General features: G+C 42.8%; 1 protein-coding gene across 1 annotated transcript in view; it reads left to right on the top strand.

The window, feature by feature from the left end:
* The first annotated feature begins 477 nt into the window (after positions 1-477).
* pik3c2a (phosphatidylinositol-4-phosphate 3-kinase, catalytic subunit type 2 alpha) overlaps positions 478-14270 on the top strand; it is a 48647-nt gene continuing 34854 nt past the window's right edge. The window contains exons 1-2 of the mRNA XM_083916484.1: positions 478-541; positions 6243-7484. Coding sequence (XP_083772610.1) covers positions 6324-7484 — 1161 coding nt within the window. The 5' untranslated portion in view covers positions 478-541; positions 6243-6323. The remainder of the gene's footprint in view (positions 542-6242; positions 7485-14270) is intronic.

Genomic DNA, 14270 nt, shown 5'->3' with positions numbered 1-14270 from the left:
ATATACATGCAATTAATGGAGAGATTCAGAGCGAGGGGGCTGCTAAATGGATCGGCGCTCTGAGCAGTTGGGGGTTCGGTGCCTTGCTCAACAGCACCTCAGCAGTGCCCAGGAGATGAACTGGCACCTCTCCAGCCACCAGTCCACACTCCATTCATGGTCCACACAGGGACTCGAACCCGCGACCCCAGCTGCACAGTTTTTTTTAATCGTCTTTAATCGCCCCTGCACACCTGGGGCCCCTAGGCTGCAGCCTTTGGCCAGCCCGTGCATGAATCCGCCTCTGGTCCTCCATACTGCACATCCCTCCAGCAGAATCCCCATAAACATGTTTATTTCCACACTAACTGCGTTGGTCCACACGGTGGCGCTGCTGCCCCGCCTTACTTCACTGAAGGCCCCGACCAACGATCCAACCAGTGTCCAACCAAAACTCCATTCAACCACCTCAACAGGAACTGACGTCTCTTCGCTGCAAGTGGATGGAAAAAAAAAATGCAGCTGCAGGAAAAAATGGCTCCAAACACCGCACCGCTAAAAGGTGAGAAATTAACATTTAACAAAAAAAACACTAACTGCCTGCGTGTTAAAGTTTTTAGCCCGTAGTCGCTCGTGTGGTAGCGGTTGGTTGTGGCTCCGCAGTATCCGGCCGGTCCCCGTGAGGCAAACCCCAGCATTTCTTCCTTGTTGTGGGGCAGTTGGCAGCACCGAAGCTGGTACTTTTAAACCATAAATCAGTGCTTCCTCAAAGTACGGAGCAGCCATGTAAGTTACGGTAGTTTATGCTAAGTATGTTAATGTTTACGTGGACGGTGGGTTAGCTTGTTTTGCGCCCCGCTTTTGTGTGTGAGGGGTAGCGGCTAACTTAGCATCCAAGAAAGTTAAAGTTCCAACGGCTGCATTAAAAGTACCAAGAAGAAGTGGCGTTGGATCGGGTCAGTTAGCTTGTTTACTTTCTTATTATCTGCTGAAAAATCACTGCTTTTCTCATCATTAACCATCTATATATCTTAGCTAAATATTTCTTTTAAGATGTGTGACGTTAAAGTGTGAGAAAAACAAATGTTTACGACTTATTATTGTCAATTCTCGACCCATCGTTTTGGTGTCAGGTGAGCATCAGCAGACAGGTTAGATAACTGTACCAGCCCACTTGTGTGAAGTGTTGTGTGTTTTAAAGGATAAAACCAAGGGCGTAGGTTATTTCCCAACATTAGGGGGGCACATTATAACCAGGGGGATCCTCCTCTACAAAAATTTGAGCTTCAATCACTTTATTTCTTGCATTCTGCTGGGTTTTCATGCAATTTGTGCCTTTTTGGCATCAGTTCATGGTGCAAACGTCTTAAGGAAATTAGTGTTATTAATATTTATTCTCATGTGTTATTTAAAACCTTCTGCACATTCAAAAGATTCTGATTTCTTTTAGGAATTATGTACATCACAACGGCAAATCTATTAGAGTAGAGATCTTCAACAGGGGCTTCAGAGTTACTTTTTTTTCTCCCTCAAAAATGTGTCTGAAAATATACAATAACATTAATGCAACGTATTATTATTATTATTATTATTATTATTATTATTATTATCACAAGCAAAGATACATTTGTTGAAAAATAAATAAATACATTTACACAACCTTGATGATGGGCTTACTGGTAGCCACTAAGGTAGCCATGCCATGCAACATTGACATATGATGTAGAAATATATGAATATGTTAACAATCATTGCAATATCTCAGTATTGTATGCACCATTAAAAAGCTGTGTGCATAGGTTTTAGGCAGCCCTAGCTGTTACAACCAATTTAATATGCAACTCAATTAAATACAATATTTGTAGTAGGGGGTCCCGGCTTAGTCTCTTTCTTTTAAGGGGTCTTTGGCCTAAAACAAACATAGAAGACCCCTATTCTATCAAATGTGATGATTACACAATAATGTGACCCCAGTGCCTACTATTCACATTTATTAGTAGCTAATTAAAATGCATGGATGAATGTTTAGGGCTGCACGGTGGTGTTGTGGTTAGCACTGTTGCCTCACAGCGAGAAGGTTCCTGATTCGCATCCCGGCGTGGGCCTTTCTGTGTGGAGTTTGCATGTTCTCCCCGTGTCTGCGTGGGTTTCCTCCGAGTTCTCCGGTTTCCTCCCACAATCCAAAGACATGCAGGTGTTAGGTTAATTGATGACTCTAAATTCCCCTTAGGAATTTGTCTCTATGTGCCCTGCGATAGACTGGCGTCCTGTCCAGGGTGTACCCTGGGATCGGCTCCAGCCCCCCCGCGACCCCGACCCCGGGATAAGCGGTTGAAGATGAATGGATGAATGTTTATATAGTCTGAATAACTATCTCACAAGTCCTCTTGGCAGCTCACACACCGCTCTGAAGAGTAACTATGTGTGTGTACAGGCAGTGATTGAATGTTATTCTGCTTAATATGACAATCACCATATGTGCAAATCTGTGTTCAATTAAATATCTTACTATTTGAAAGGTCGGGTTAGCTTGGAGGCATCTGGGAGTACAAGTAAAGGATCCAATAGTTGTCAGAATACACCACAGTTGACTGGGTTTCACTCCCCCAGTGGCCCTGTCAGTTTTGGTTTCTTTTTATAGACTTAATGTTCTGCAGAGGCCAGCCTCAGCAATAGACAAGCCAGTGCAGAAAAAATAAGTTTTAGTGTGTAGTTAACTTCCCCAGCAACCACAGAACACATCTTACAAATCTATAAACATGAACTGGTTACTTATTTTCCCTTTTAAAGATGCACTGCACTTTGATCAGTTATGTATTACTTACAGCTGCACTTTTGCACAGCTATTGGAAGAAAAGAAAAACTCATACTCGGGCCCATTAGGTCAAGATTCACGTGCCAATATGAACACTGAAACAGGTTTTGTTTGCTGTAATTACTCCTCCTACCATTAGGAGATCCTTTCCAATGTGCTTTCAGTGGAAACGATTGGAACAATTCCCCGTTCTGTGCAAAAAAAAAATCCCATATTTTATCAGAAGCAGCCTGAGTAACTCAAACAAACGGGTATCTTCCAAAGTTCCAGTCTTTTTACCACAATGATACAATCAAGCATCGTCACTGGAGGCTCACGGCTCAGGTACCTGTTGTCCTCTGAATAATTTAACAATGTCTAAATGACTTAAGATCCTGCAGGACCTGGGCTCTGCCATCCTTTACTCTGGCTGCAGTTGGCTTTTCTCCATAAGTAGGGCTTTCCTCCTTTGTATGTGCCCTGTTGCCATATATGGACTTTAAGGATAAAGCTATCTCGATGCAGGATCTTCTGGGTTTAGCCATGGTTTTAGTTATCTGCCCGTAGCTTGAGTCTTGTTGAACCCCCTTTCTTGAAACAGCATTCAACCCATTCTCCTGTTATAAGCATTCCTCGATTGGGCTGTATTGGATGCCCAATCTGCAACGATCTACAGTGCAAACCAGTAAAATAAACAAGACCAATGTTTATGAACTTTAATAACATTATGTGGTTTTCCAGTTGGACGTAGTGTTTACATACAGAATCAGGAAATGTCCTCGGTATCCGGCTTTGACCTTTTGGTTAAGGAACTGTGACTTAAACTACTAAACTAAGCTAACTGGATTTTATTGATACCAATGCTGGAATTAAATCAATTCTGTTCATCAGTCTGATTCTTTATTGATTCCTGATCAATTTGCTGTGTAGAAAATGGTAGGCCTCCACAGGTTTTCAGCGTCAACACTACAGTTTTATTATCTGAGTCTGAAAACAGTGTACAGGGTTTCCCCAGTGTATTGTGCCAGGGAAAAAATGATTTTTTATTATTTTTAAGACATTTTTAATCAGTTAGAGTGGGGTGGCTCTGTTGGGAACTAAGATCTTATGCTTCTTCTTATTATTATTTTTTTTATTATTTTTAGCTTCTATTCCTTTTTATTTTACTGTTTTGACTGTTTTTACCCCCTCAGTTTTTAGCTTCTATACCTTTTTATCTTATTTTACTGTTTGAGCCCGTTGGTTCTCCAGTGTTTCCTCCTGTGGGCCGACCACACTGGGAGTTGTCACTGGTCCACCGATGTTGGTGCTCTCCTGTGGATGGCCCTGGCCCGGGTGGCTTGAGAGCTCTACATCGTGGTGTGGAGCCTCTTGTCTGCCTGGGCTGGGGCGTCCCTGTTGCGACACCCCCTGCAGCCATGGGCCATGATTCCTATCGGTGTGCGCGCCCCCCCCCAAAGGTAGATTCTTCCTCACATCAGATCTCGGTGCCTAGCCATGTCTCCTCAGCAACCGCTAGTGTATGTGTGTGGGTGTGTGTATGGCTATGTGTGAGTGTGTATGTCTTTGTGTATCTCTGTGTGTATATTTTTGGGGGTGGGAGGTTTGGGTTTTCATGGAGTTTCTTTGTTGTTCATGTTTTGTTTTGTTTTTTGTTTTGCTTTTATTTTCTGAAAGGCACTTTGTGCTACTGTCAAAGTATGAAAAGTGCCATATATATACATTTTGATCTACTCATAGTTCAGCCTTAAGTACTGACTTAATGGGGTCATGAGTTTGTGGCTGACCAACGTCGGTCCCCCTTCAAAAAAGACACTCGCCAATAGACCCTGGATGTGGGGCACTGATGCAGGATATTTACCCTTGGTAATGCACCCGTAAAAGCTGCAGTGTTCTCTTTGTGATATGAAGCCACACTTGAGACTGTTTCTTCCTCTCCCTTGTGACTGCTTCTTGTTGCAAGTTTCCAGCTGCGTATCAGTTTGATGTCATTGATTTTACAAAGCGTAACTGAAAAACATGCCAGCATTGATAAAAGGGATTGATAAGCTCAGAGGCATACATTTCCAATTCCAATTTGTTACCAGTGTGACCGGTTCTTGATTCCCATCCCTTCAGAGCAGACAAAATCAATAATATACGGATGAACCACTTTGGTCAGAGCATGTGATACTTCTGCACAGAATTAAGCCATCAGCAGGCGCCAAGAGACGTTGACCTTTCTTTTTATGCATTTCGTGTCTCAAAGCTGTGTTCTTGGCACTAAGCTCTCTTAGTCAAATGCTTAATGAATGCAGCCACATTGTCACTGCCCGCTGGTGTTAGCACAGCTGATAAGACAATCTTGGGCCATGGTGCTAACATAATGCTAACAGAGTGAGAGAAAACCAGAGGAGGAGAGAGAGAGACCCATTGGGCTGCTTAGCATGCCAAATTCCTCAGCTGCACAATAGTGCTAGGCTAGCCCGAGCCCCAGCACAGCCAGCCCTCTCCACCACAATGGGAGGGAAAGCTCAGGAGAGGCCGGTGACGCCTGGGGAGGGAAGGAACTCACTCAACCCTGGGGCTGTGATCGGCCGATGAATGGTCGCTTTGAGAAAGCACTGTGTCATTTTAGGACCACAAGACACTCTTTGCAGCAATGTTTTTCACGTCCTATAGACGCTCCTCCATGGCTCCTTAATGTTGTAGGCTAACCATAAATAGTTAGGGTTTCCAAGAATGGAACATGCCGTTGTTTGGCATCAACTTTGGGTTTTTGAGGGTTATTTGGAAAAAGAAAACTGTTTTATGGCTTCATTTTGGAATGGGAGAAAATAATTAGAAGATGAATCAACAATGGAAATGAATTTTTAGTTGCTGTCCTGCACAGAAGCACACAGACTGCAGGCCAGTAAGTGGTGTGAGTCATGTCACCTCCTTGTTAGAAATCACTTTGCACAACTGTTTGATCAAGTCGTTTTTGGTATGTGGTCAGCCCGGCTGCTTGGTTAAACAATTGCACTGTGCACTTTTCAATGTCAAGGTGAACAACAAAGAGAAAGGCTTGTTGTGAGTTTGCTGATCAATGTACATGTTGTGAACATGCTTGTAATGTAGCTTGTGCTGGCTAATTGATGCCCTTCACTCCAGAACAAGCGCAAGTAATTATTGGCTGTACAAATGTGACAAATGGAAGCCAATCAATAAACAATCAGAGCCTTGTTACAGCAACAAGGCGAAAGGGAAACATTCCATAAAGGGCTGCCAATTAACAAATGAAGCCGAAATGTGTGTCACATAATAAACAATATTTGATGTTGATAAATATGAATAGGGTCACTGTTCATTTTAGCTATTCATATAATATTTCTGGTCTGGTTTACTTGCATAATCTCAATGTTTTTTAAATGATATACTGACAGCTTTGAATGCGTTTGACCATCTTTTGATGTCATTCATACAAATATTGTTTTTTTTCCTTTTTCAGGTGTTTAAAGCTTTGCTACGCAACCCTTGAGCCACACTGACTTTAAAGCCGTTGCAGTCATGGCACCTTCCAGTTGACAGAATGGCCCAGATATCAAGTGGTAATGGGTTCAAGGTGGATGTCCCCCAGCCGAAGGGGGTTGTGGGTAAAGAGGAAGCTCTTCGCATGGAGGAAGAGGCTTTAGCAAAATTGCAAAGGGATAAGAGACCCACTCTTTCAGCTTCAACATCCTTGTCTTCCTCTGCAGCGTCCTCATCCTTCTCAAAACCAAAACCATCTAAATCTACCACTACTGCTCCTCTACCTTTACCCTGTACCAATAGACCTGAAAAGGACCTCATTGTCTTCCCAGAGACCAAGAAGCAGGCAGAGCAGGACACGTTCAGGGATATTGATGTGGACAAGCTGACCAATGAGGAACTTGAAAAGCTCCTACTGGATGAGAACTTTGGAGTTAACAGCAAAGTGTCCCGCCCCTCATCACTACTGGGGTTTAACCTCAGTGCCTCCTACCCTGGAGGCCATTCCTGTAGCTCCTCTCCTTTCCAGAGCAGCCAGTGGACACCTGTTCTGTCCACCCCATCTAACTCCAATGTGTCCACTCCCACCCATCAGCCTACCCCATTGTTTCCCTCTGCTCCATTCCCAAAACCAGGCACATTTCAGAATGGCTTCACTCCAACGATGTCGCCCTTCATGCCCCTGGCGGCGCAGCAGCCGTCCTTCATGGCCTTCACTCCCATCCAGCCTGCTGCTGCCATGGTCTTCCCACAGCCAACAGTGGACCCAGAGATGGCCAAACTGTTTGACAAGATTGCCAGCACCTCAGAGTACTTGAAGAATGGCAAATCAGCCAGCACTGACCTAGATTCCTCTCAAGTGGGCCCCGCTTCATTGGCACCCAACCCACCACCCCAGCAGCCAGCAGTGATGGAATCTTCTAGCATCAGCCGCTTTGACTGGCTGGATCTGGACCCACTTACAAAGCGTAAAGCTGAGAATGAGGAGGCATCTGTGGCATCTGGAGGAACTACTCAGACAGTACCAGGAGTCACAGGGGATCCTTGGGATGCAGTGCTTGAGACTGAAGGGAACGATAGTAACAGCAGCCCCCCGCAGGAGGGGAAAGCATTGCTGTCAGTTCGCTCACAGCACAGGAGAGCATCAACAGGAGCGCCTGTCACAAGGAGTCACTCGCTCAACATCCCAGGGACCTCCTCCCAGCACAAGCCAAACAACCAGGTAGGATCGCAGACTCTAGTCTTCAAAGAGCTTTATTGGCCTTTTCAGTGTACACATTTTGGCATCGGTCATAGCAGGAAGGTTATTAACATGAACAGTCTGGAAAATCTATTTCCTCAATCTGCTTTTTACAATGTGCACTATTGTACAACATGAACACACAGTTTTCTGCCAATGCAAATGTTTGTTGTGGGCAGGGCTCAGTTGGAAAAAGGCAGTGTCACATACTTTTGTGCACCACATTTAGATTTAGCAGCATTGGAATGAAATTGTAATGACAGTTGTGGGGGTGTTAGCTCTTGTTGTGACTCATGTTATGACATGACTGATGAGACCACACCCACATAGTTGTAATGAAGCAGATTAGATTAGTTTTGTGTCTTAAACTCCTAATTCCTTAGGCTGTATTTTTCTGGATGGTTGAGTGTTCAGGGCCTTTAATAACAGCTGCATTGCATTGAAGTGCCCAAGTCCCAGGACACTGTTGTTATGGAGGCTAGCTCAATGGCATGGCCTACACTGACACTTAAATGAAACAGAGCCATGGTTAGTGTTATTAGTTGCACCCGTGTCTCATTCCGTCAAGCATTTTGTTTCACATTCCCATATTCACGGGCTGGTGGCTGCACTGTTCACTTAGTCTTTTTGGTGTTAACTTCTGAAGCAGTGGGCAAACTACCTTCATGTCATCCCCAACCATGTTAGTCCAGTGCCCCCCTGAAAAGCCAATTGATGAACAACAATCTGTCTTTGCACACTATTGGACAGCTTTATGCATTGCAGAAGGATTCACTAAATCATACCACAACTCTTACAACATGAGCAAGCGGGAATAAAGTTTAGTCAGAACAGATTCTGATGAATCCCTTGTTCACCCAAAACACTCATCAAAGTCCTGTTCACAACTGCATATACTCCTCATCTTTTCACTAAAACAGGCAAAACATCCTCTTTACTTCTGCTCCCTGTAATTAGGTTTTTCACTGTGGTCAGCTGCCCCACTGTTTCACCCCATAATTTCCCCTCAACCACATTTTGTGATTAATTCTGACACGCAAGAGACACGAGTGATCTAATTCCTTGTGATGAATAATTAGAACATTCATTTGGGACAGTGCTGTGGGCAAGTGGCATGGGATATGTTGCCTCTAAAACGTCCCCCCTCCCCTAAAACTAAACAACCATCTGTCATTTGGCTAGCAGGTCTAAGACGACACAAGATGAGCATCTTAGTCAGCAGTTCAACCATACTGAGGCCTACGCAGTAGCAAAACTTGATGACTGAATGTGTCTTCCTCTTTAGTCAGTATTTAAGAGTCAGATTAACCAGAAGTTGTAAATCTTCTGTCCAGAAATGATTAAGTGGAAGATATTACATGCTCCTTTAAAAGAGCTTTTCAGATACTCTGATAGAAACTCCCTAAAAAGCCTGAGGCAATGAAGTCAAGTAAGGGATAATGTACGTAAAGAGAACTGGTCATTATTGCAAATTAAACCCAGACAGGGGTCATGCAGGACCCTGACGTGAAGCAGAGACCTGCAGTTGGTAGAAATGTGTACAATCATCCAAGTACTTGAGGCGTGCATGTCCCTCCGCAAACACGTGCTGGTAAAGTGCAAGATACAAACAATACTAAGGTACGTTTAAGGTCTGGACAGGCTTTTCTGTTTGACATTATGTCCATTTTTTGCAGTCTTCAAGGCGCCCACTTCCTGCTCATTGTGTTTCTCTGTGTCATGGCTAAACAATTGGTCTCTGTGGTATGTTTCTCACACCAGGGTGATGATTAACTTGCAGCACTGAACAAGGCCCTTATTTCCAAATGACCCCATGTTTGCGGAGAACCAAGAAAGTTGACACGATGGGAACACGGTGTTTTGAAAGAATATGGTAGACGACATTCAAAAACTGTAACGAACCTTTGTGTAACAGGTCATGAACACGACCAGCCGAGGGCAGTTTCTACGTACTCTTACAGAAGGTCGTTCAAGCCCATGTGTGGGATCTAACATACACTTTGTCGCCCATCAAACACAACCTGTCCCGTCTGTACACCCAGCTGTGTGTTCCAGGGGGGAGGAATGTTCCTCGAAAGGATGAAACGGTGTTTGTTACATATACCTATATGTTATGTCTAGGTTCAAGCCCGTGTTTGTAACTCAAGCCTTTTTAGCTCCATCTACACACTCGCTTTTTTCCCCCTGCATCCATAATATCTGCAATCTTTGTGTATGTGAGGTTGAGATGGTATGTGTGCGTTCGCTTGTTCCCCCTGTTCTCCCATCTACTTGCCTGGTAGTCGGCGCCCATGTTGTTATAAACAGGAACAAGTCTGTACAGCACCCTGTGCCCTGCAGCAGCAGCAGAATGACCTAAGATATCGCCCCCATTAGTTGCTGTGCCAACTCCTCTCACATTAAGACCTACGGGAAAGAGATGCTGTGTTTCCATAAGTTTGGATAGCTGTGGCATGTCGTACTTTGTGCAGCTGAGATCCTGTGAAGCGGGTAAAAGCCAGTGTGCGTGGATTTTTCAGTTTGCAAAATCTTAATAAAGCAACTCCAACAGCACAGAAAAAAGAACAATCAGAAAACAGAGAGGCTGATTAAACAGCCGTAAGAACAGGAACTTAGCAGTGAAACTAGACTTCCGACCACAGAGACTGAAAGGAGCTACTTAACCACATATGACTGTTTTTTTTTTTTAAAGGTGCTCTCTTTAGTTGCCTGCATGGACCAAATGCATTGAGCCTATCAGTTAATAGGGTTGACAGAGCTTGTTGTTGAGGCTTGGCCTTGCATTTCAAGAAAGACTTAAGATGTTGCAGTTCCCTGAAAATCGTTTTTCCCACACTTCCTTTAAAAGACCAAACCATTGTTTTTGCATCGTTTCTGCTTACTCATGCATTTGCATTGCTGCAAAAAAAATTTTTGAAAGCATGCAGTTATTTGTAGATTGTCGAGTGGTTTCCCTGCCATTTCAGACGGTGTCTGGTTTCAGTTCATTTCATTGTGGAGGAAATTAAAATCAGGACGAGCAGCAAGGGTAGATACAGTGCTAAACTAATATATAAAAAGCACCTCAACAATATTTATGTCCTTAAAAGTCCTTTTGTGTAATAAGATATTGGACTCAGGTGTTATCCCTGAGGATTCGGTGCTTGCGAAAGATGACATGGGAGGCAAAACCAGGCACGATTCAGATTTTTTACATTTGTTGGAAAAATTACACCTCAAATTCTTAAAGTACATCTTTAAAATAAAAATGACAACTTGCAGTAGTAAGGTGTATGGGAAATTTGGAAGCTACCCGCTTTGTGTTATAGTAAAAAAAAATAAGAATAATTGGATACTGGGGGAGATTGTTAGACAGTAAACTTAGTATAATAATGCATAGATAGGCATCTGCACAGCTTGCATAGCAGCGGTGTATATGCTTCACCCTGGGTCTTGGAGGCAACGTAAATACTCGATGATTGTGGATTGTCTAACATCTGGATCACACAAAAGTGCGACAACATTAACTGGTTGAAACTAACCGTTGAGCAGAGGTTGCAAGATCAATTTATGCAGAAGTGGCAGAGCGAGCTCACACGCATGACTTCTTGTGACACATATGTAAAATATAAACAAGAGTTTCAATTAGAGAAGTATATGCTCTATGTCCTGTTTGAGTGTAAGAATATAAATGTAATGTATTATAGAGAGAAAGAAAGAAGTACCTGCCGAAATATTATGTTAACTGTCCATCTATGTTTAAATTGACTTTGCCTTTGAGGTCAGATAGACAAAAAGTTATTGGTAAAGCAGGTACCTTTCTAAAAGATATCCTACCATTGTTTTAGTAGTGATTTTGTTTTGCCCATACCATGATACTATAGTCAAGAGCCGTAAATGAATAAAACATGGAATAGATTAGCTTACAAAGACATAAGCCTTGTGTTTTAAAAGTATCGTGTTTTGGTGTTGAAAAGTTGCGTTATCACTGTGTGGTATTGTTGTTAAAAATGTAGACTTGTGTTGCAATAATACATCATCCAGTTAGACTCCAGAAGGTCCATTAAGAGAGCGAGTTACCAAATAGCATTGCATTCACGAGCAGTGTAAGAAAATTAAACCCAGAGGACATACAAAGAGCCGTCATGGGTATTAGGATAATGTGAAGTTGACAGGAACTTGAACTGTGCTAGAGACCTAGAGTTGTTATACTGTTATTATACTTAATCATTATAATAAGCTTAATGTAGTAATTACTTTATTGCACACACTTCCCATCAATTAGCGTCAGCGATGACCGTAAACAGCCACCTCTGTTTTTAACCCTTGATCTAAAAGCGTAATGAAAGTCTCCAAGGCCTCGCAGCACATTTTGAAATACTGATTTGAGTCATACTAGGGTTGCTAGCAGAAACTGATATGTTTACATTACATCCCTATTAGCATAACTGGCAAGTAAACAAAACTGTTTTTCATTTGATTCTTGTTGAGGACAAGAACAAACACTTCTTGTTCGTTGGCTGTAACTGTGACAAATGTGGTGAAATTGATTCTGGACACAGCTTGTTAGGAGTTGCGTATAATCACGTGTTAATGGGGTCAGACGCACCATCCATAGCCTTTCACACAATCCAAGTTTCACTCCCACGTCACAGAAAAGGCGAGTTTTTATGTTTTTCAACACTATTATTCCAAAGATGAGGCTTTAGATGGCAGTGAATCAGCCTGAAGTTGCAGAGTCTGGTTGTGATTTGTGAGATCGAAGTGTAAGATGTGGTAGTGTGGGCAGAGGGGTGTAAAATGGAACAAATGAACCTGAAGACTTATTAGTCAGAACTGGGCTTTTTACTGTGGAGACACGCCACCTCTACTGTATTCAATTCAATTTAATTCAATTTTATTTATAGTGCTAAATCATACAAAAGTTATCTCAGGACACTTTACAAACTAGGTAAAGACCACACTCTACGACTTATTTATGATTTACATAGACCCAACTCTTCCCCCGTAGAGTTCGGTGGCAACGAAAACCTTCCCTATAACAGACAGGAACGTCAGACAGACCCAGCTCTGTGGAGGACGGACATCTGTCTGCACCGGTTGGGGAGGAAGAGAAGGAGAGAGAAAGAGAGAAAAGACGGACAGATGGACAGAGAGAGTCAAAGACAGACACAAAGACAGAGACAGACACACTTCCAGTAACTATAATAATATCTATAGTAATGTGAATATGACTTATATGTTATGGCAGTTAATACTGACTTTACACAGCTAAGGTTATAAATTATAATAGTAGCAGGAAGCGTCATGCAGGACCACGGCAGCAGGCACCACCACGATCAGCAGAGACCTGCGTGATGACAAAGCACAAACAACTCCGGGAAAGAAGTTGAATTAGTAACAGGCATTGATGAGACATGAATGATACTGACAGAGAGGAGAGAAACTCAGAGTATCTGGAAATGTATTATCCCCGGCAGACTAGGCCTATAGCTGCATAATTAAAATAAAATCAGCTTAAAAATAACAACATTGCTAAGGGCTCGTAAACTGTACGACTCATTCTGTTTCTCTTTTTGTCTTTGTTTTGTCTGTCTCTCACTCCCTCAGTCTCTCACGTACTTTCAGTTTCACCCCTTTGTTTCTGCCTTTACTATCTCCTCATTCATCTCTCAGTTTGATTCTTCACCTCCTATGACTTTGCTGCTTTTGGTCTAAAACCTTTCTTCTCCCCTCCAACAGTCTCCCTTTGACCTGTGGTACCCTTTTGCTAATCCCTTGCTTTGGCCTTTGGATATAGACTTGTAGGTTAGTGATAATGAGCAGTCAAACAAATAGCTCTATCTGCAGTTCAGCCGTCACACCTCACCGCACCAATGCCTGTTCAGACCTGGCTCTGAATGTTTGCAAAGCAACGCTAGAAGATAAATGCGTCAATTACCACAGGTGGCCATGTCTGGGTTCAAAATTCTTATCTTCACAATAGTTTCAAGGAGTGTAGTTCCACTTCAGTTGTTTTTTGGTACGTGCAGTAGATCTTCAAATCCAGGAGAGAAATGGTAAGGTGTAGGTGTAGGAGAATGTGGCTTTTGATCTATTTAATTTAACAGTTCCAGGTTTTACCGATGACTCACATTACTGTGGTTTATGGAGATCATGATTATGTAATAAGCCAGATAAACCAGTCGACTAGATTACATTTTAAGTAGTCCTGTAAAAACACACCCTGAAGTATTTTACTTGCCCTTTCATTGCAGATTGGGTGAGCATGTCTGTGCCTGTTTGTTCTTCCACTGTTCCTTCAAAAATGACCTGTGGGTGGATTTTTGACTGAACCAGCATTTGATTTTATCTGATGTGCTGCTGTGATTCAGAATCACAGCATGTACGTGTGAAGCTGAAACAGTATGCCAGCATGCACTGTACATTTTTGCCAAATGAGGCAAATAAACACAGTGGAATCTCTCCTTTCCCCCTCGGATTTAAAGACCTCTAGCAGCTCTTTACATCCCCACACCTCCATACCATCCTACTCCTGACTCTGCCCCATTTTCTTTTATTATCATCTAATTACACCTCAGGCACAAGCATGAGAATTTTGTTCCACCACACAGATTGCAGGGTTAGTAGATGTTGAAGTGCAGGGATGTTGCAGCGATTCCAGCTAAGAGTCCGACTCACTTTGCAAACGGATCCATGTCTCCTAACCTTTGACCTTGTTTACTGGCAGAAAACGGGAGCGGCATTGTGGAAGATAGAGCGAGGAAGCAGGTAGAATCCCGGGGACTA

The sequence above is a fragment of the Echiichthys vipera genome (genome assembly GCF_963691815.1).
Source record: "Echiichthys vipera genome assembly, chromosome: 7".
NCBI lineage: Eukaryota > Metazoa > Chordata > Actinopteri > Perciformes > Trachinidae > Echiichthys > Echiichthys vipera.
The sequence above is the reverse complement of the archived record's forward strand: the minus strand, read 5'-3'. Positions and strand labels throughout refer to the sequence as shown.